The sequence below is a fragment of the Phyllostomus discolor genome, chromosome 2 (assembly GCF_004126475.2).
Source record: "Phyllostomus discolor isolate MPI-MPIP mPhyDis1 chromosome 2, mPhyDis1.pri.v3, whole genome shotgun sequence".
NCBI classification, from domain to species: Eukaryota; Metazoa; Chordata; class Mammalia; order Chiroptera; family Phyllostomidae; genus Phyllostomus; species Phyllostomus discolor.
Window position 1 is genome coordinate 195,128,559 of NC_040904.2, and position 18,523 is coordinate 195,147,081.

General features: G+C 55.5%; 2 protein-coding genes across 4 annotated transcripts; both read right to left on the bottom strand.

Moving 5' to 3' along the window:
* Window positions 1–3,552: 3,552 nt before the first annotated feature.
* ENO2 (enolase 2) lies at window positions 3,553–11,637 on the bottom strand. The gene is made up of 12 exons (XM_028533176.2): window positions 11,554–11,637; window positions 10,426–10,525; window positions 9,378–9,473; window positions 9,167–9,225; window positions 8,793–8,862; window positions 8,221–8,354; window positions 7,765–7,987; window positions 6,493–6,690; window positions 5,581–5,782; window positions 4,951–5,059; window positions 4,729–4,787; window positions 3,553–4,453 (listed from the first exon to the last, which is right to left on the bottom strand). The coding sequence occupies exons 2-12, from the start codon at window positions 10,508–10,510 to the stop codon at window positions 4,384–4,386; spliced, it is 1,305 nt and encodes a 434-aa protein (XP_028388977.1). The 5' UTR covers window positions 10,511–10,525; window positions 11,554–11,637; the 3' UTR covers window positions 3,553–4,383.
* A 322-nt stretch (window positions 11,638–11,959) lies between these two features.
* On the bottom strand, window positions 11,960–18,484 carry LRRC23 (leucine rich repeat containing 23). Of its 3 annotated transcripts, XM_028533245.2 has the most exons (8): window positions 18,254–18,484; window positions 17,667–17,836; window positions 17,474–17,583; window positions 16,775–17,028; window positions 16,096–16,226; window positions 14,857–14,993; window positions 12,914–13,226; window positions 11,960–12,294 (listed from the first exon to the last, which is right to left on the bottom strand). In XM_028533245.2, exons 2-7 carry the CDS (start codon window positions 17,790–17,792, stop codon window positions 12,953–12,955), a joined length of 1,032 nt encoding a protein of 343 aa, XP_028389046.1. In that variant the 5' UTR covers window positions 17,793–17,836; window positions 18,254–18,484; the 3' UTR covers window positions 11,960–12,294; window positions 12,914–12,952. The 3 variants fall into 3 exon arrangements, with proteins under 3 accessions (XP_028389046.1, XP_035873247.1, XP_035873246.1); XM_036017354.1 differs by having other exon boundaries at window positions 11,960–13,226; window positions 18,302–18,484; XM_036017353.1 differs by having other exon boundaries at window positions 11,960–13,226.
* Window positions 18,485–18,523: the final 39 nt, after the last annotated feature.

The following is an 18,523-nucleotide window of genomic DNA, read 5'->3' on the forward strand; positions in this document are numbered from 1 at the left end:
GCAGATGTGGGAGGCAGAAGTTTGAGGGCACAGGGGTCTGTGGCGGAGGTGGGGCGGGAGGTTGCGGGTACGAGGCCGAGATTGGGGCAGTGGGGTGAGATTGGAAAGATGGAGCTACGAGGGGGCTTTCGGGGCAATGAGGTGTGTGGTAAGAGATGCAAGCAGCCTGGGTGACAGCGTCCGTGGCAGACATGTCGGGCGGGGGAAGGTTGGGGAGGCAGTTATGACAGAGAATAGGATAGAAGTTTGGGGTTAGAAGGAGGGGAAGAAATTGAAAAAAAAATTAGAGACACATATAGGAGGCTGAGATTTCTGGAAGAGGGTAGAATTTGAGGGTAACGTGTCGGGGAAAGAAAAGGAAATGTAAGAATTTGGGGGTGACGAAGGCAAGCTGGAGAGAGACAAGTTCAGAGACATCAGCTTGGAGTGAGAAAGGGAAGCATGACGAACCTTAAGAAGGGATGACAGAAGTGGAGCCAGATGCATTCTCTAGGGGTCCCTGGGGCTCTGGCGGGGGGGGGGGGGGGGGGGGCTGGAAGACACAGGGGTGGCTGGGCTCTGGAGGTGAGGGGTTTCCAAGAGAGCTGAGGAGGATTTTGATAGCAAGACAAAGTAGTTAGAACGGAGTGGGTGTGGAGGGGTTGGGAATGGGTAAAGAAGACTGGATGGAAATGTAAGATCAACACGGTCTTTGGTGGTAATATGAAAGAGGGAAGGTCGGTGATGCAGAAGACAAGAGAGTGGAAGGGAAAGCAGGAGAAGGAAATGACAGAAATGGGGGTGGGCGAGCTCCAGTGTAGGGAAGAGATTACTTTATAGGAGTGGGACACCATGCTCGGGCCCCCTGTCTGGCGGTGTCTCCTTTGAAGTCATCACTGATGGTACTTTGGGTCCCAGGGAAGGAGTGAGGTGGGGATTCTGGCTCAAAGCATAGCCAGATCCCTAGGTGCCCTCATCCCCCAATCCCAATCATTCTAATGTGGAGACAGTCCCCACCACAGGCCTAAGGCTCTTTCTTCTCCTCCCACGGCTCTCCAAGCAGCCTCTGACACTGTCAGTCTGCCAGCCATTCCCAGTCTTCAGACTTAAAGCCAGCACCCCCAGCAGTCCAGCACCAGTGTCTTCTGGGCTGGCTCCCTGGCCCCACACTAAACTGCAACATCTCCCAGGACAAAGGACGCCAAGACACTGGTTGGTTTTTGGCAGCTGAGAGTGGGAAGGCCAGAGAATGGGAGGGAGGCAGGCTGGGAAATAGGAAGAGCTGGAGCTGGAGTTTGGATTGGGAGCCCTAATAGTTCTCCAGATTTGGGGTGGGGATAGGGTATGTGTGAGGCCAGGCCAGCCAGAGGCCAAGGATGGACCCTGAATGGCAGGATCCCCCCCAACCTTCTGAAAAGGAAGGAGGTTGGCTCTGTAGCAACTCAGTAGATTTTGTCTCATATTTCCTTGGGCCAGGCTCAGCCAAATTCTAGAAATACCCAAAAGCTCTAAAAAGATTCCAAAGCTCTGGGGACCCTGAACAAGAAGGCTTCCTTGGCCTAGGAAGGAGTCACCACTCTTCAATCTCTTGAATTGGCTGGCACTTTACCACCCCATGCCCACCTTCCTTATTCTTTAGGGCCTTCAAAAGCCCAGGCCAGCTCCCTATCTCCCCCCACCCCCCAATGCTCTCCCCCATCCCAGTATCCTAGGATAGCTCCTGCCCCTAAATCCCCACCTCCCTACTTTGCTCCAAGGCTCCTCCTACCCCTCACCCACCTCCCTATTACATTCCTCCTTCCCTCCCTCCCTCCTTCCCTCTCTCTCTCTCCCCCCACTTCCCGGTTCAGTCTCCTGCTGGGCCCTGGCCTGGGCCCTTTCCAATTCCCTTCCAGGTTTGGTTTTTTTGTTGTTACTGGTTTGTTTGTTTGGTTTTTTTTCGGGGGGGGGGGGTTGCTTGTTTTTCACCACTAAGGGATGGATTAGGATGATGGCATATCTGAGCCTAAAAGAAAAATTTAGGCACAGGTTGGAATAGAGGATGGGCGAGTCAGAAGAAAAGCCAGGGCCTACCCTTTCCAGTTCCTCTCCTACCTGAGGGCCAGCTGACAGCTCAGCTTCAAGAAGCACCACACACACACCACCACCGCTACCATCCCTCACCCCAGCTCGCTCTCTGGCCCCAGCCCCCCACAACCCACTGGTCTCCAGGCAACGGCACAAAGGGAAAGTGGAGAGAAGGGCCTAGGAAGCCCTGGCAGGGCTGGCGTAACCCTATCCACCCAGTACCTGGGTGGTGGTGGTGGTGGAGGGCGGGGGGGAGCATGGCTGCCAGAGAAGGCGACTTAGTAAGGAGGGAGGAAAGGGCAGAGGTTAGGGAATGTGGCTCCCACCAGAATAAGCCTGGTACTTTTCTTTAAACCAGAAGGTACTAAAGAAAGGTGAAAATAATGCACCCTAGAGAAAAGATGAATATAATGCACCAAGAGGTACGGAAAAAGTAGCGTGCCCCGAGGGAAACAGAAAAGGCGCCAGGAGAGAAGGGAAAGATGAGATGCCCACACCGAAGCACTGAAACGAAGAGGCACAGAGCAGAGGGGGCAAGAAGTTCTTCCAACTGAAAATGGAGGAGGTGGCAGGGACGCAGGAAGGACAGGGCAGAGAAATGGGTCCTGCCCATGCAGGACTGGAATCTTCTAGTCCTGGAGCTGGGTAGGATGGCAGAGGAAGTCCAGGACCAGAACTCCGAATAGAAACAGAGTGGGAGGCTCACAAAGGGAACAACCTTGAAATTCCTCCCACCCCCCCTTTAGCCAGACTCCGGTATGTTGTCCTGCAGAACCTTGCCTCCCTCTAGTGGCCACAGCTTCCCCCAGCCCCTAGGATCCAAAGTACTGAAGGGGGTCGTCACCCCTGCTTGGTTTCTGGGTTCCCATCTCAATGCTGGGGCTCCATAGGAGCTGAAGCATTGTGTGTCTCCAGCCACACACTAGCACCCTCCTTGAAGGCTGACCCGACTGCAGGGAGTGGAGCCTGTTGAGTAGTTCAGTCTCCAGTTAGCTGGAGGACTGTTTCCTCAGGCCCTCCTCTCCATCCCCTAGTACCATGCTTCCCTGCCCGGCCCCCCGCCTTGCAGGGAGTAATAGCCATGCAATGCTGTCTCACCTCAGAAGCAGACAGGGTTTTGTTTGGGAGAGCCCCGGTATGGGAGCTGCTCTAGTTCACAGATTTATCCCTTCTTTGGGCAAGGCCCTTTGGGAACCTGAAAACACTTTGGACACCTTTCCCCCAAAATGCACATAAGCACAACATTTTTTATAATTTTAATAATTCTTGTGTCAAGTTAAGAACTCCTAATTCACCTGGGGCCAAGCTTGCTGCTGAGAAGGCAGGGGCAAGGCAGACCTCACCTGGCCGGGGTGGCGTAGGCAATGCTGTCTGCTGCCACCTTTGTTCTATTTGTCTTCCTCCTCCTGTGCCTGTGCCCTCCCCGGCTCTGCTATCCAGTGTCACCGACTGCCTTCCCGGTGCTCCCCTCACACGGACTACAGTGAGACTCCTCAGACACAACAATGCACTGTGATTCAGACTTTAATGGTGGTGCTCGTTTCAGTGCCACAGAGGTGTGGAGCGTGGCACAGGGAGTGAGGCGTTGCTCTGGTGCAGCTGAAGGAGGAACGGGGAAGGCAGAGCCGGGAAGAGGTCTGGGGAAGAGCCCCCCGGTGCACAGCCCCACCTGTGGCCCCAGCCAGGCTTCAGAGAGGGGTGGGTACACACAAAGGGACCGCCAGCAGGGCCCTTTCCTGTTAGCCTTGGCATTCCAGCAAGACTTCCCATCCCAGGCCATCTCGGAATCTACAGCCACATGAAATACAGACACTAGTGCCCCCACCTCCAGTTTTTAGCCCTGGAGTTATGGGGAAATGATTGATTAATTAACAGGATGGGTGAAAATAAATAAACAAACAAACAACACACTGAAACCTTAGGCCAGGCACGACCAGGAGCCAGCACCTCCCTCCACCTCCGCGCCACGCAGTGCCTGGCTCATCCGCAACGTGGAGAACACATGGAACCGACACAGATCACAAGTGATGCGTGGCCCCTCTCCAGATGCCTCAGCCACCAGCCCTGATGCTCCCATCGCAGACCCTGCTCATCCTGCCATGGACCCCCTTGTGATCCTCGGTCCTGTGGCCAGTCTTCGAGGGGAGAGAACGGGAAGGAAGGGGCAGTGAAGAGTGTGGAACCCGAGGGGGACAAGCAGAGACAGCAGGGGTGGGACAAGCCCAGGAGCGGCGCAGCAGGTCAGCCGGGGTGTCCGAGGTGAAATACCGCAGAGCAGGACGGGAAGGGGCTCCGGGGTGATGGGAGGGGGTCCCAGGCTCCAGGCAGGCAGAGGGATCACAGCACGCTGGGGTTGCGGAAGTTGTGTCCCGCGAAGCGTGCTTCATCTCCCAGCTCTTCCTCAATTCTGAGAGAGATGAGCCGGAAAGGAAATGTCAAGTAGGCGGCTGCAGGAGGCCCCCGGGTCTCCAGGCACCTCACAAGGCCTGCTCCCGAGGCCCAGCCCCAGCGTGGGCGTTCCCCGGCTTTCCCACGTGACCTGCAGGATTCGTCCAGCAGGCCACCAGTCAACCCATCTTTCAATCTTTTCTGGATTTCTACTGGTCGGGGCACTGGAGAGGGGACAGTGGGCAAACAGCTTTTACCCCTGAGCCCTGGCTCCCAGTCCCCAGGTTCCCTCACCTCATGAGCTGGTTGTACTTAGCCAGACGCTCAGAACGGCACGGGGCACCAGTCTTGATCTGAAACACCCAGAGAGACAAGCAGCTCAGCAGCTGTGCCTTCATTCCTTGAAAGGAAACTTACAGTCCCTTGAAATTCCCCTGACACCTTCAAACACCTGGAAGGAGACACCCACCTGAGCCTAGAACCCACCCACTGCACAAAGATCTCCTTTGCACTCACCTGACCTGTGCACAGCCCCACCACCAGGTCTGCGATGAACGTGTCCTCAGTCTCTCCTGAGCGATGACTCACCATGACTCCCCAGCCATTCTCCTGGGCCAGCTTGCACCTGTATGGATACATCAGCACTGACCGCCAGCCCCTCGCCCTGGGCACTCTCTTTCCAGCCCCAATGTTGGTCTGTGTCAAGAAATAATCTGGCCCTGCCTGGTGTGGCTTGGGGGATTGATCACTGGCCTGCAAACTGAAAGGTCACCTATTCGCTTGCCCGTCAGGGCATGCGGGCCAGGTCCATGGTTGGGGGCAAGAGGCAACCAATCGTATCTCTTGCTCATTAAGTTTCTCTCCCTCTCTTTATCCCACCCTTCCCCTCTCTGAAAACAAACAAACAAACAAATAAATAAAATGGAGAACCTTGGACCCCTCCCTTAGAAAAGAAGTTTCTGGAGGGAAGCCCTCTGGGAGGGGAGCAGAGGCTCCGTGATGGAGAGAGCAGAGCTGAGGGCTCTGAAGGTGACTCCAGGTTCCCCCGTTTGCTTCAGCGTAAATGGGCGGGATTAGACTTACAGCCCTTGCAGGAGGGGTCCTGGGGAACAGGGGCTGAGCAGGAGAGAACCGGGAGGCACTCACGCTTGGATGGCTTCAGTGACCGAACCGATCTGGTTGACCTTGAGCAGCAGACAGTTGCAGGCCTTCTCTTCCACTGCCCGCTCGATACGCTTTGGGTTGGTCACTGTCAGGTCGTCACCCACAATCTGTATCCCTACATTGGCTGTGAACTTCGACCAGGCAGCCCAGTCATCCTGGTCGAAGGGGTCCTCAATGGAGACCACTGCAGGGAGAGTGGCGAAGGGGCTGTTGACCCTCCCTGGGGCTCCGTGCCAGGTGGGCATGATTCCCTGAGATGGTCGGATGCCCCGGCCAACTGAGCCTGCTCCTCTTGCCCCACCCCCATCCCCAAGTAAGCCTGCCCCAACTGATCCTTACCTTGATTCATTCTAAAGCTTTCAAAAAATAAGGGTTCAGAATCTCTCTCACGACCTACCTGCATTTCCATATTTTCACAACCAGGCAGCCCTTCCTCATGACTAATCAAAATCCTTCATTCTGCAACTCATATCTGAAGCCTCTGGTAGACCTGAAGGCTGATTCAGTTCCGCATCAGCCTTCTGTTCACACATCGTTCCCAGATCCACTGAGCATCCCCAACTTTATCCACCCTAAATGCTGAAATGTGCTTGCTCCCCACCAGGTCCAGTCATGCTCTCAACATCCCTGGTTTCTTCCAAAGCCTTCCCCGTGAACCCAGTAGCTTCAGCGCACATGACTTGAATCAGAATCCAAAGCAGATGGAGCAGATCCATCCCAGGTACCTGCACACTTACACCACATACAAAGCCTTGGCTCTGCAGGAGGCTTCCGCATCCCATCCCTCTACTGGGCACCTGAGTCAGCACCCAATAAGGTCCAGAGTTGCCCCAACACATCCCCGCTGGCCCCCTGCCGGCCCCCTGCCCTCCCCCACACCCGCCTTGCTCTCACCAGGATAGTCCCTGACAAAGTCCTGGTAGAGGGACCCCAGCTGGTCCCCAGTGATGTAGCGGGAAGGGTCAGCAGGAGACTTGAAATCCAAGTCGTATTTGCCGTCACGATAAAACTCTGAGGCAGCGACATCCATGCCGATGACAATCTTTTCCGTGTAGCCCGCCTTGTCAATGGCTTCCTTCACCAGTTCCAAGGCTAGAGGTGAAACGCAGTGAGATTATTAGCAGGAAGGGCAGACAAGGAGGAATGTGGGAAAGGAAGAGATTAAGGGCAGTGGTAGAGGGCTTGATGTGCGGACGCAGCTAAGGCTCTCCCTGGGGTTATCCTCAGGTCTGGAAGGAGCAGGCCATCTTCCAGGAAGGCAGAGGAATAGGCTTATATTAATAAAAATGCTTTTTTTAATAGCTGTCACTTATTGAGGGCTAACTATGTCACCTTAGTACTTCACATATAATGATCTCACACAATGAGCCCTGGCTGGTGTGGCTCAGTAGATTGAGTGCCAGCTTGTGAACCCAAGGGTCGCTGGTTCAATTCCCAGTCAGGGCACATGTCTGAGTTGCGGGTCAGGTCCCCAGTAGGGAGCATGTGAGAGCCAACTGATTAATGTTTCCCTCCCTTTCCTCTCTCTAAAAATAAACAAACAAAATCTTTAATCTCCACAATGATGCTATGAAGTAGATGTTGTTGTTAGTATTCCCATCTTACAGATAAGAAAGACAAAGCATGGAGAAAATAAGTGAGAAAGATCATCAGCCAGTAAGTCTTCAAGTCAAGATCCAAACGCAGGCAGTTTGGCCTCAGAACCTTAACTCTTAGCCACTGTGGTATTGTTTCTACTCACCATGCAGTTTCTCCCCTGGCAGAGAAAAGTTAAGGGTCCTTGGGGCCTCAGAAGCTGGGGTGAGGTGGGATAGATTTGAAGTAGATTACCTGGAGTTCAGTGTGTCTCGTCAAACTGAGAACCCTTTGGAGTTACAGGCTGGGATGGATCCCACAGGTGACCCAGGTCACCTTCCAGCTCTCCCAGGAGCTCCCGAGAGAATTTACAGTTGCTAAGGAAGCCGGCTGGGCGGGTGACGACTGTTCTCCTAGGCCTGCGTGTGGATTCGGCAGGCCTTCTGGAAGCCACTCCAAGAAGTGCCACCTCGGAGAGCTGGCAGGAGTCAAGGACCATCCACCCAAACTCCTCAGGATGTGGCGAAGCGTGCGCCCCCCTCCCCCACTCCACCGATGGCCCAGAGCTGGGAGTAAGGCTCCTGGTCTCACCTTCACTGTTCTCCAGGATATTGGGGGCAAAGCCACCCTCGTCTCCCACATTGGTGGCATCCTTGCCGTACTTGTCCTTGATGACCCCCTTGAGGGTGTGGTAGACCTCCGCCCCGAGTCGCATGGCGTCACGAAAGCTCTCCGCGCCCACTGGGAGGATCATGAACTCCTGCATGGCCAGCTTGTTGCCGGCATGAGAGCCTCCATTGATCACATTGAAGGCCTGGGAGCCACAGGACAGAAAAGCCACTGAGCGTTTGCCTCTCCGCCCCTGGGAGTGTTCGCCCAAGATCCCAAACTTCCCCCAGCTCCCCAGACTCTGAGCCTCATGTCCCCGTTCCTTTCTCTTTAGTCCTTTAGTCGCCCCAATCCCTTTGCCTTCCGTGAGTCTTCCCAAGGTTCCATGCGCCCCCTGCCCCCACCCTGGGAAAGGCACAGACGTGGCGCGGTGCTCACCGGCACAGGCAGGATGAGGTCTGAGTTCCCAGCCAGCTGAGCAATGTGGCGATATAGGGGCAATTCCCGCTCAGCTGCCCCTGCCTTACACACAGCCAGGGACACACCCAGGATGGCATTGGCGCCAAACTTGGCTGGGAGATTATAGAGAAAAGCACTGAGCAAAAATATCCCCTTCCCCATCCAGCCCTTGCCTCCACCCACAGTCTGCAAAGGAGCCAGGAAAGGAGACGCCCCCTCCCTCCTCTCCTGCAACATCTCATCCATTTTCCCCTGAAATAGCTCGTCAGTTGCGGGGAGGTGACAGGAAAGGGCAGAGAGCTGCACATGTTTCTAAACATCCCAAGACCAGGCTGTCTCATGCCAACCCCCTTCTCTTCATGCTGCAAAGTTCTTCCTCTGTCTGATGTCTCTCCGCCACCACCACTGCATTAAACTCATCTTCTGCTCTGATTCTGGGGGCGGAGGGGAGAAGTCCTTCCTCAGGAAGGCCCCACAGCGCTGGCCCCCTCCGTTCTCTGGCTGCTCCATACATCTTCAGCCTCCCCACTTTTTCCCTGGCCCCTGCTTACATTTGTTCTCAGTCCCATCCAACTGCAACATCAGATTGTCCAGCTTCTCCTGCTCCACCACCGAGAGACCCTGCAGGCAGAGCCACCATCACGCAGGGCCAGAATGGAGCTGGGCCCTCAGACACAGGGCCCCCCTTCGCACAGGCTCACATCCGGCCAGGGTCCAACCGGGTTCTTGTGACAGTGGCCTGTCGGGATCTGGGGACCTGAGCCCTCACGGGAGCAGAGACCAGTAAGGGGTCCCACCCTTCCCTTGGTAACCATGATTCCCAAGGGGTGGGCCTTTCCCCCCCCCCCCCCCCCCACTCATCCCCTGACCCAGGATGCCTTCCAGGACCCTGGTCCTGCCTCCCCCAGCAAAGAGTGAGCCTCACTGAGCTGATGAGGGCTGGCGCAATGATGGTGTTGATGTGGTCCACTGCCTTCAGGACACCTGGGGAGAGGCAAAGAGGCCAGGCTAGGTCAGGCCAGAGGTGCCAGAAGAGAAAAGGCAGGGAAGGAGTGCAAACAGAGCCTTGGGGGCTGAGTGAGGTGGGAGTATTAGGATGAGGGGTAAGAGAGCTTGGAAAGGAGAGAGGGCCTCACCTTTGCCTAAGTACCGCTGTTTGTCCCCGTCCCTTAGCTCCAGGGCCTCATAGATCCCAGTGGAGGCCCCACTGGGCACCGCAGCCCTGAAAAGACCTGGGAGAGGAACATGGAGTGAGGAGGAGGAGAGAAAGACAGTACAGGAACAGGGGTCCCATTAGCACTCCAGGTCTAAACTTCTGCCTGTCACATCCAGCCCTCTCCCCACACAGCTCCTAATACACAGACACACACAGAGACACACACACAGCTCCCTGATGCACACACACACACTGCTTCCTAGAAAACACACAGCTCCCTAATACACAAAACATAGTGCCCTAATGCATACACCATACGCTGCTCCCTAATCCACACACAAACACACACACACACACTGCTCCCTAGCACACAATACTGTTCCCTGACACACACACACTACTCCCTAGTACACAGGCGTGCAGCTCCCTAATGCACAACTACTCTAATACACACACACACTGCTCCCTACCACACACTCCTATGTGTGTGTGTGTGTGTGTGTGTGTGTGCGCGCACGCGCATGGCTCCCTAATACACAACTATTCTAATATACACACAGCTCCCTAACACACACATGCACAGTGCTCCCTGGCGCACACACATAGGCATGCATACAGCTCTCTAATACACAACTACACTCTGATACACACACTGCTCCCTAATGCACACAAGCACACACAAAGGCAGATGCACAAGCAAAGGCCTCCTCCTCCACTCCACTGAGGCACTGAAGTCATGCATTCACACACATACACACACAAACACACACACACGGGCGCATTCACAAACATGCAGCGGCAGGGCATGCATCACACACTGAACTAGAACACGGAGGCCTGTGTAGTCTAGCTCCCCTGGACAACAGGACCCACCCCCCACAATCCAGGCTGTGGGCCTGGCCCAGCACCCCACCCCTGCTGGGAATCAAGGAAACTTCCCATCCCAGGCCTGGGCAAACCCAGCACTGGGGGGTGCAGTTGCGGTGGGGGTTGAGGGGCTGTGTTCAGGTCCAGGCCGCGCTCAGTACCTTTGGCCGTGTGGAGATCCACCTCCACGGTGGGGTTTCCACGGGAGTCCAAGATCTCCCGGGCCCAGATCTTCTCTATCGACATGATGGCTGGGATCTCCTTGGGTGAAAGGGAAGTGAGGAGAAAGGTAAGAGGCTTAGAGGGGCGGAGCCTGAGATCAGTGGGAGGGGCCAGAGGCTGGGAAGGATGGGAAAGAGGTTACTGCAGTGGGTGGGGGGTGGGGAGGAGCAGGCTGCTGCCCTCGGCAGTGGAGGCTGTGGAAGGGATTCCCCCCACCCCTGCCTCGGGGAGAGGAGAAGGTCACTGCAGTGGGAGGCGGGGTGACACCCAGCGTCGAGGTGGGAGGACACCGCAATGAGGAGTCGAGGGGCCCAGCAGGGGTTCCCTCATCCCCTCAGCCGCTTCGGCAGCCAGCTGGTGGGGTTCCCCCAGATCTCCTCCGAGCGGAATGGCTGCCAGGTTTGCCTTTCCCGTTGAAGCCAGGAAGAGGATGGGTAGTCTAAATAGCCCAAGCCTTTCCTGCCCAGCCCCTCCCCCCATGCCACCCAACTCAGCCCAGGCCCCAGCCCCTGTCCACACAGATGTGCAGCAGAGAAGTCAGGCGAGGGTCCTGGGGAGGCTCGCCGTCCCGGGTGTCACCGGGGGAGGGGAGGGGGAGGCGGCAGGGTTGGGCCGGTCCTCCAGCTGCCGCTGGCCAAATTCCCCGCTCGCCGCCCGGAGCGGGGCGCCGGGGGGCGGAGTGGGAGAGAGGCAGAAGTCCGGGGATGCTGCGGAAGGCTGAGAGCAGCCATCTCCCCAGATGCAAATCCGAGAGGATGTGCGCGGATAAAAACGCACGGCCGGGGGAGACCACGAACTTCGTGTCGACGGAGCCCGAGGCGGAGCGCGGAGCGTGGGGAGAGGGGGAGGCCAGGGTGCAGGTGTGGCGCCCAAATGAGGAGGGGGTGACAGCCAGAAACCCGGAGGAGTGGTCCGGGCAGACGGGGAAGGAGGGCGCGGGGGAGGCGCGGGTGACAGCAGGTGCGCAGCGCCCGGGGGAGGGATGCGCGCGGGCCCAGGCAGCGGGGCGGGGGCGGGGCGGCCAGGGGATGCGCCGGAGGGGTGCAGGGGCCCGGCCGGGGCTTCACCTCGGGGCTGCAGACTCAGGCGGCGGCGGCGGCGGCGGCGGCGCAAAGCGAGCGGGAGTGGCGGCGGCGACTGCGGCTCCCGGGCGGGCGGGCGGCGGACGACGGACGGGGGAGGCGCCGATAGGGCCGGGCGGGCGCATGTGACCCGGAGCCCCCGATGAGTCAGGAGCGCGGATGGAGGCGCGCGTAGGAGCGCGGGTGGGGGGCCGACAGGGGTGTAGTGGGGGAGGGCTGGGGGCGACCAAGAGCCCGCCTCTCCCGGCGCCCACGCGAGCTCCTGCCCACTTCTCGACCCCCCGGGAAGTAGCAGGCACAGGCTCACCGAGGAATCTGCGTCCTGAAGCCGCTACAGCCCGGGAAGCCCCCGACAGACTCCCCATCTCACAAACCCGGTCAGACACAAGAGTATCCAAATGTCTCTTTATTGGAACCAGAGCGGTTCTTGACCCCGCAGCCCGCCCCGCAGCCCCTCTGCGGCCAACTCCACCCGCATATCCCCTGGGCCGGTCCGGGCTTGGCTCCTAGCAGACCTGCCTGAAGGGTGCCGGCTGCCCGGCTCTCGGCAGAGCTCAGGCCCTCCGAGCCCGCTGCCCCGGTGCCCACAGAGTCTGGGCTGCAGGCGGTGATGAATCCCCAGGCCTGGGGCAAGAGAGGGCGTGCTCTGTCTCCGCCTGAGGGTGTGCGGTGGTGACCCCTGCTGACGGAGCCTTCTCAGGTCTTGGGGCCAGTACCTCTGATCCCCTGGAGGAAGAGGACAGAAATAAACCCTGTGGGCCCAACTGCATCCTCAGCGCTGCCTCTGCCCCCATCTCAAGTGCCCAGCGGCTACACGTTCCTGGGCGCATCTCCCCGGGCTCTTGCTGCCTCACCCTGCCCTCCTTTCTTCCCCCAACCGTGTCCTGTTATTTTTAGCTTCAGGTTTTTAGTGCAGGATCCTTCTCTTCCGCCTTCTCTGCTAGGCTCGGCTGCATTCCTCAGGCGCCAATGACCACCTCCCTCCCGCCCCACCACCACTGTCTTGCCCCAGACCTGGCCCTTCCAGCTGGCCTTCACTCTAGGTCCGGTGTGGCTGTGCACCCCACACCAGCACCTCTGTCTGCCTGCCCAGTTCTTTTCACTCATGCTTCTGGCTTCCTGATGTATCTCCTAAGCCTTTTCTCAGCCCCAGGATCCTGGGTCCTGCTGGCTCTTTCTCCTCACTCTGAGACACCCCTCGACTCCTAACCCTGATCTCTCCCTGGGTGCTCCTTGCCTTTCCCTTCTTCGCCCACCTCCTTCTATAGCAACTCCTTTCTCCCCCTATGTGCCAGGCCCTTGGCCTCCTCTTCCTGCCTCCCTGCCTCCATGCCGGCTTCCTTACTATCCTTGAAGGCCAGAAGAATTGCTGCTACGTCGGTGGCTACTCCGGATCCTCATAGTGCTCAAGCTCGGCCTCCTGCTCCTGCTCCTGCTCCTGCTCCTCCTTCATCCTCTGACGAATCTCATTAGCCTCAGACCGATCCTCCTCCTCGAAGAACTCCTTGTCCAGACGTTCCAGCTGGGGCATCTGCACCAGGGCCTCCTGGCGGTAGTCGTTCTCGTCGGTACATGGGTTGTCCAGCAGCACCAAGGCTCGAAGCTTGGGCAGGTCCCGAAGCTTGGCAAACTCCTGCAGGTTGCTTATTAGATTGCCCCTGCCAGTATGGTCAGGAGGGGTTCACTGGGCTTTGGAGGCCAGCTGCCAGGAATGGGGTCTCTAGAGGACTCTACCCTGGGCTCCACTTTCCCTAGAAACACTCTCTGTATGGATGGGCCTGCCTAGCATTGACAAACTTGCTGCAGAGATGCTGTCCAGCCCCAATCCTGTCCCTTTTCTGCCCTTTGAGGAATCCCTAAGTACCATATTCTATTCTATAATGTGTCATATTTATCTTTTGAAGCAGCAAAGCTAGGTCACAGCCCTGTCTTGCAGATGGGGAGCAGGAGGGAAATCTCCTTTGCAGGGACAGACTTCTGTGTCAATGACAACCAATCAGAGGTTGGAAGATAGGACTTGGGCCGGTGGAGAAGGAACTGAGACTGAAGCTCGAGGTGGTGGATGCTATGTTGGTGCTCCCCACCGAACAGAACCTAGAGATAGGGATGAGCTGGGACCTCCCAGCCTAAAGAACAAACTTCATCTCTTAATATGTGTGCCTCATTACACGGTATTGTGTGTTTATTTTCGTGTTCGTGCTTCAAGCCTTTATAAAATCAGGTTTCAGTGTTTCACCTTATCTCAGCGGAGGTGCTGAACCTCTCGCCGCATTTCTCACTGGGAGCACTGCGTGCACGTTGTGCTGGGCTGCCCTGTGCTTCGCTGGAGGGTGAGCAGCTTTGGCCCCGGGGGCACCTCTGAGTCATTGAGACAAGGCATCTCCCCGGCACTTACTTCCAAACCGCCCCAGGGAACAGTCACTGAGAAGGGTCCACTATCCCTGTTTAGACTATTAACAGGAAAACAGAAGTCCCTACAACCAACCAGACCGATGTGGCAGAGCTAATTAGCAAGAGATTGCTCCATGAATTAAGGTTGGAGTTGGGGTTCAAGGTGATACCACTTCTCCCTACTTGGAGATTCTGTTTCCATTGCCAGCCTTGACTGAGGAGGCCCTGTTACTAAGGAGGCAGTTTCCTTACATCTTTGCTTAATGAACACACATAAAATCCTCCCTCAGACAAGAGGGGCTGGAAGAAAATGCCCCTGGCCCCTAGTGCCTTTCCACCCAGAGATTTCCTTTCAAAGATTTTTCTCTGCTCATATCTGAGCACATCTTGTGTGCTTGTGTTTTTTGTTTTGTTTTGTTTTGGTTTGTTTTTCATCAGTAAGGGGGCCTTCCAGGTGGGACTCAGGATAAGAGAGGCAGAAAATGGGAAGGGGACTTGGGTTCAAGAACATGGAGAAGCAGAGTAGAAACTTATGTGGCTTAACACCAAAAAAATAGAACTGGAGCCAGTCCGAGTCTCTCCAGCACAGGGACCATCTGGGTTCCATTAGGTATTCCTGAAACGCAGTACAAGGCCTGATACGTAGCAGGTTCTCCATAACTGTGGAGTGAATGCATAAGGATTTGGGGGGTCTCAGACTCTAAAGATCTTAGTGTTGCAATTACAGCTGAACGCAGAAGAAAGTAGGGAAAGGAGGGATAAGGATCAGGATGGAGGATGAGTTGAGAATCTTGAAGTGGGCTAGGATTGGGAGACTGGGGCCAGGGAAGAACACAGGGTCAAAAGCTGCTCCTGGTCGGGTGTAGGAGCAAAGTGGGGCCTGGAGGGGGTGCATACCTCAGGTTGAGGTACTGCAGTGATTTCATTTCCTTGGAGAAGCCGCTCAGAGTTTCAATCTGGTTGTCTCGAAGGTGCAAGCTAGTGAGATTACTTAGGTACTCCAAGCCTTCCACCTTCCTCAACATGTTCTGTGCCTAGACTCCAGGATACAGCAGATATATTGGGAGAGGGGAGAAGGATAAGGAAGGAAGAGAAGTCAGAAAGAGCTGCAGCCCTGCTGGTGTGGCTCAATGGATTGAGCAGTAGACTCCAAAGCAAAGGGTTGCCAGTTCGATTCCCAGTCAGGGCACATCCAGGTCCCCAGTAGGGGTTGTGGAAGAGGCAACCACACATTGATAGTTCTCTCTCTTCCTCTCTCTCCCCCTCTCTCTAAAAATAAATAAATAAAATCTTTTTTAAAAAGAGAAAGAGATGCAGCAAAAGAGGAAATCTAAGAGGTAGATAGAGAGGGGTATAGGAGGGGAGTGGAAGGGGATAGAGATCAGTGATACAAATAAAGAAATCCAAGAAAAGCATGGCTGGTGTGGCTCAGTGGATTCAGTGCCTGCTTGTGAACCAAAGGGTCGCTGGTTCAATTCCCAGTTAGGGCACATGCCTGGGTTGCGGGCCAGGTTCCTGGTAGGGGCCATGCCAGAGGCAACCACACATTGATGTTTCTCTCCCTGTCTTTCTCCCTCCCTTCTCCTCTCTCTAAAAATAAATAAATAAAATCTGAAAGAAAGAAAGAAAGAAAGAAAGAGAAATCCGAGAGAAGCTGCCAATCCAGACAAAAGTCAGCAGTAACCCCCTACTGACTGCTCATCTCACCAAAGCCGCCTCTGATTAAGGAGGTCATGCTTCAACCCACCCCCAAGTCTAAGAGCCCCACTGCTCTACTGAGGAGAAATGACTTCAACACCATGCTGGAATGAGGAAGTTGGAAAGTCTAAATGACTAAACATTTAAGTGGCCTCCTTAACCTGATGCCTGTACCCCAGTTATGGCACATTATGCAAAGCAGACTATTTCTGTATTACCCTGTATTATGTATTATCAGCCCTGCTATCTGGTCAGCAGCTTGTCTGCTTTAACTTCGCATCACCACAGCATCTGGCATCAAGTAAGGGCTCAATAAATGGTACCAATGATCATTATGATGATAAAGCTAGTAGCTGAGCCTACTAGAAGCCAGGCATCCTGGCCCCCAGGATAGTGCCCTCTTCCCTGCACCAACCGCCCTCTGACCCAGCGAGCTACCAGGAAGAGGTTCTTCAGCTTGGGAAGGTTGAGCCCCATTGTGCTTTCCAGTTGGTTCCCTCGAAGCTCCAGTGTGTGTAGGCTGATCAGTTTCTGGGGGTCCAGACCTGTCACCGTTTGGATTTGGTTCCCTGAGGAGCAGGAGGGTGTCAAGAGCCCAAAGGGCCACTCCAAAATGTTCAGCAGCAGAGCCTCCGTTTTGGGAGACTCTGCATCCTTCTTTCCCTCTAATGTTGGGTAGATATGAGGAGAGACAGGTCCAGGTTTAACACCTTCCTCAAGTCTTTGCTCAATTATCAGCTTTTCAATGATGCTTGTCCTAACTAGCCCGTTTGAAATTGCCACCTGTGCCCACCCCCTCATTTCTTTTACCCTGATCTATTTTCTCCATGACACATATCTCCTTTCGACTCAGTGTATAAATTTATTTACTGTGTTTATTGTGTTCATTGTCCGTCTCCCCCACCTAGATTGTACACTGCATGACAATAGGGGCTACTTATTTGTTCACTGTTTTCTCTCCATTAGAGAGAAGTGCCATAACGAATCACAATGTATCTGAATGAATAAATGAGTGAATACAAATTGCTGTGTGGCACAGCCGAGGACCACATTGCCCACCCCTGTTGGCCCCAGGCTAGGAAGGAAAGAATCTGTGCAGCCCATCCTAAGGACCTACCTTTGAGATTCAGGATGCCCAGAAGAGGATGAGAGATGCCCTCAGTGTCCGTGATCTGATTATAGGCAAAACTGGCAATCTGCAGGTAGGGCAGTTCATTCAGCTGGGCACTCCGAAGCCGGTTGCCATCAGCCTTGAGCCAGAGCAGGTGGGTGAGGTGATTGAGTGGAGACAAGTCTGTCAGATGGTTCTCAGAAATATCCACATAACGCAGATGGATGTAGTAACGCAGCAAAGAGATGTCTGTCAGATCTCTAGGAGATGGCAGGGGCCAAGGTTAAGGTAAGAATCCAGCAAGGGCTGGCAGAGGTGCTAAAGCAGAGGGCCACATGGAGATGGTTTATAATGGGGAGAGGAATGAGTGATGGATGGGAGAGGTGAGGGGAGAAGAGAAGGTAGGTGGGTTCTTAATAGTGGGCAGGGATCTTGTGTCTGTGAAGGGCTGAGACCTTACATTCTGAAGGACAAGCGAGGGAGTCCAGTAGGAGCCCCACATCCCCTCTCACAGCCTCCAATCCCCCGGGCAGCGCTGACACAGGGAGACTCAGAGCTCCTAAAAAGTAAAGTCTGTCCTTCCCTCCCACTGGACCAGGATGAGAGCGATCCAGACTCTCAGCCAAAACACCCAGGAATGAGGATGAGAAGGAAGATTGAGCCCCACAACCTCAGTCCTCTTCTGCACCACGCCCCCAAACGCACCTTTCTTTAACCTCCAGCTTGACATAAGCATGGGCCAGTCCATTTCCAGTCTTACAGAGCAAAGAAAGCCCTTCCTTCATCATGTCCTCCGTGAGGGGGTTGAGAATCCACTGCCGGAGGAAGCAGAGTCAGGCACCCCTTTCCAGCCCAACCCTGTCCTTAGCCCCAGGACCCCTCCCTTCCCTGCTCTCACTTCCTCAGAGCCGCCTTCCTCCTCTTTCCTGTCATCCTCCCACTCCTCTGTCTCCTTCTCGTCGTCTTCCCTTTCCAGATCTTCCTGGTCTGGCTCGAAATCTTCCAGATCCTCTTCATCTGACATCTTTCTTCCCTGCTGAAGGCTCTGGAGTTTGATCAAGCCAGGTCCTGGTCCGGAGAAAGAAGGTCTCCTCAACGTCTGCCCACCCTCAGCTCCCTCACCTCCATTGATGGGGCCGGCAGTATTACCCATCACCTCTCCTCTCTTTCCCAGCTATGCTTCTTTCCTCATCCCTATGAACATCTCGTTTTGATTCCCAGCCTCCATATTTCCCACCAAGGAGCCCTCTCTCAGGATGCCTTTCCAGGCCCCTGAGACCCAACTCTCCTTCAGCAGCTCATCTCCCTGTTTCCTGGGTGACCCTCCTCAATTCTTCCCACCTCTCTTACCGACCCCTCCCCTTGCCTTGCACTCCTAACCCCAGCCCCCGCATTTCTTCTAACTCTCCCATCCTGCTTAGCCCCGTTTGCCTGTCCCCTCGGGGACAAGGACACCAGCCCGACGCAAGTCTCCAATCCTCCCACCCAATCCCCCTTCGCAGAAGGGCGCAGACTCTGGTTCTGTTCAATTACAAGCAATGCTGGAGAGGGTCCTGGCCCTGAGAGTGCAGGGTTGTTTCGGAAGGGCGGGAAGAGGGAAGAGGCGTCGTGTGCTGTGGTTATGGCAACGGAGGGGCGGGGCACTGGCCGTCCGCAGTGGACGACCGTTGGGAGAAGAGGCCCGGGCTAACTGAACTGGATCGGTGGTTGACAGGTTGCAAATTCCTTCTCTCAAACCCGGGAACCCGGTGAGGG

What these genes read in the sequence shown, in the direction of transcription:
- ENO2 (XM_028533176.2), bottom strand. Translation starts at nt 10,510, where the DNA reads ATGTCGATAGAGAAGATCTGGGCCCGGGAGATCTTGGACTCCCGTGGA. An exon ending in CTTTGTCAGGGACTATCCTG is followed by an intron (nt 5,783 to 6,492) that starts GTGAGAGCAAGG and finishes CTCTCCCTGCAG; the next exon opens with TGGTCTCCATTGAGGACCCC. An exon ending in AAGTACAACCAGCTCATGAG is followed by an intron (nt 4,454 to 4,728) that starts GTGAGGGAACCT and finishes CATCTCTCTCAG; the next exon opens with AATTGAGGAAGAGCTGGGAG.
- LRRC23 (XM_036017354.1), bottom strand. Translation starts at nt 17,792, where the DNA reads ATGTCAGATGAAGAGGATCTGGAAGATTTCGAGCCAGACCAGGAAGAT. An exon ending in AGCTGAAGAACCTCTTCCTG is followed by an intron (nt 14,994 to 16,095) that starts GTAGCTCGCTGG and finishes CCTGGAGTCTAG; the next exon opens with GCACAGAACATGTTGAGGAA. An exon ending in CTGCAGTACCTCAACCTGAG is followed by an intron (nt 13,227 to 14,856) that starts GTATGCACCCCC and finishes CCATACTGGCAG; the next exon opens with GGGCAATCTAATAAGCAACC.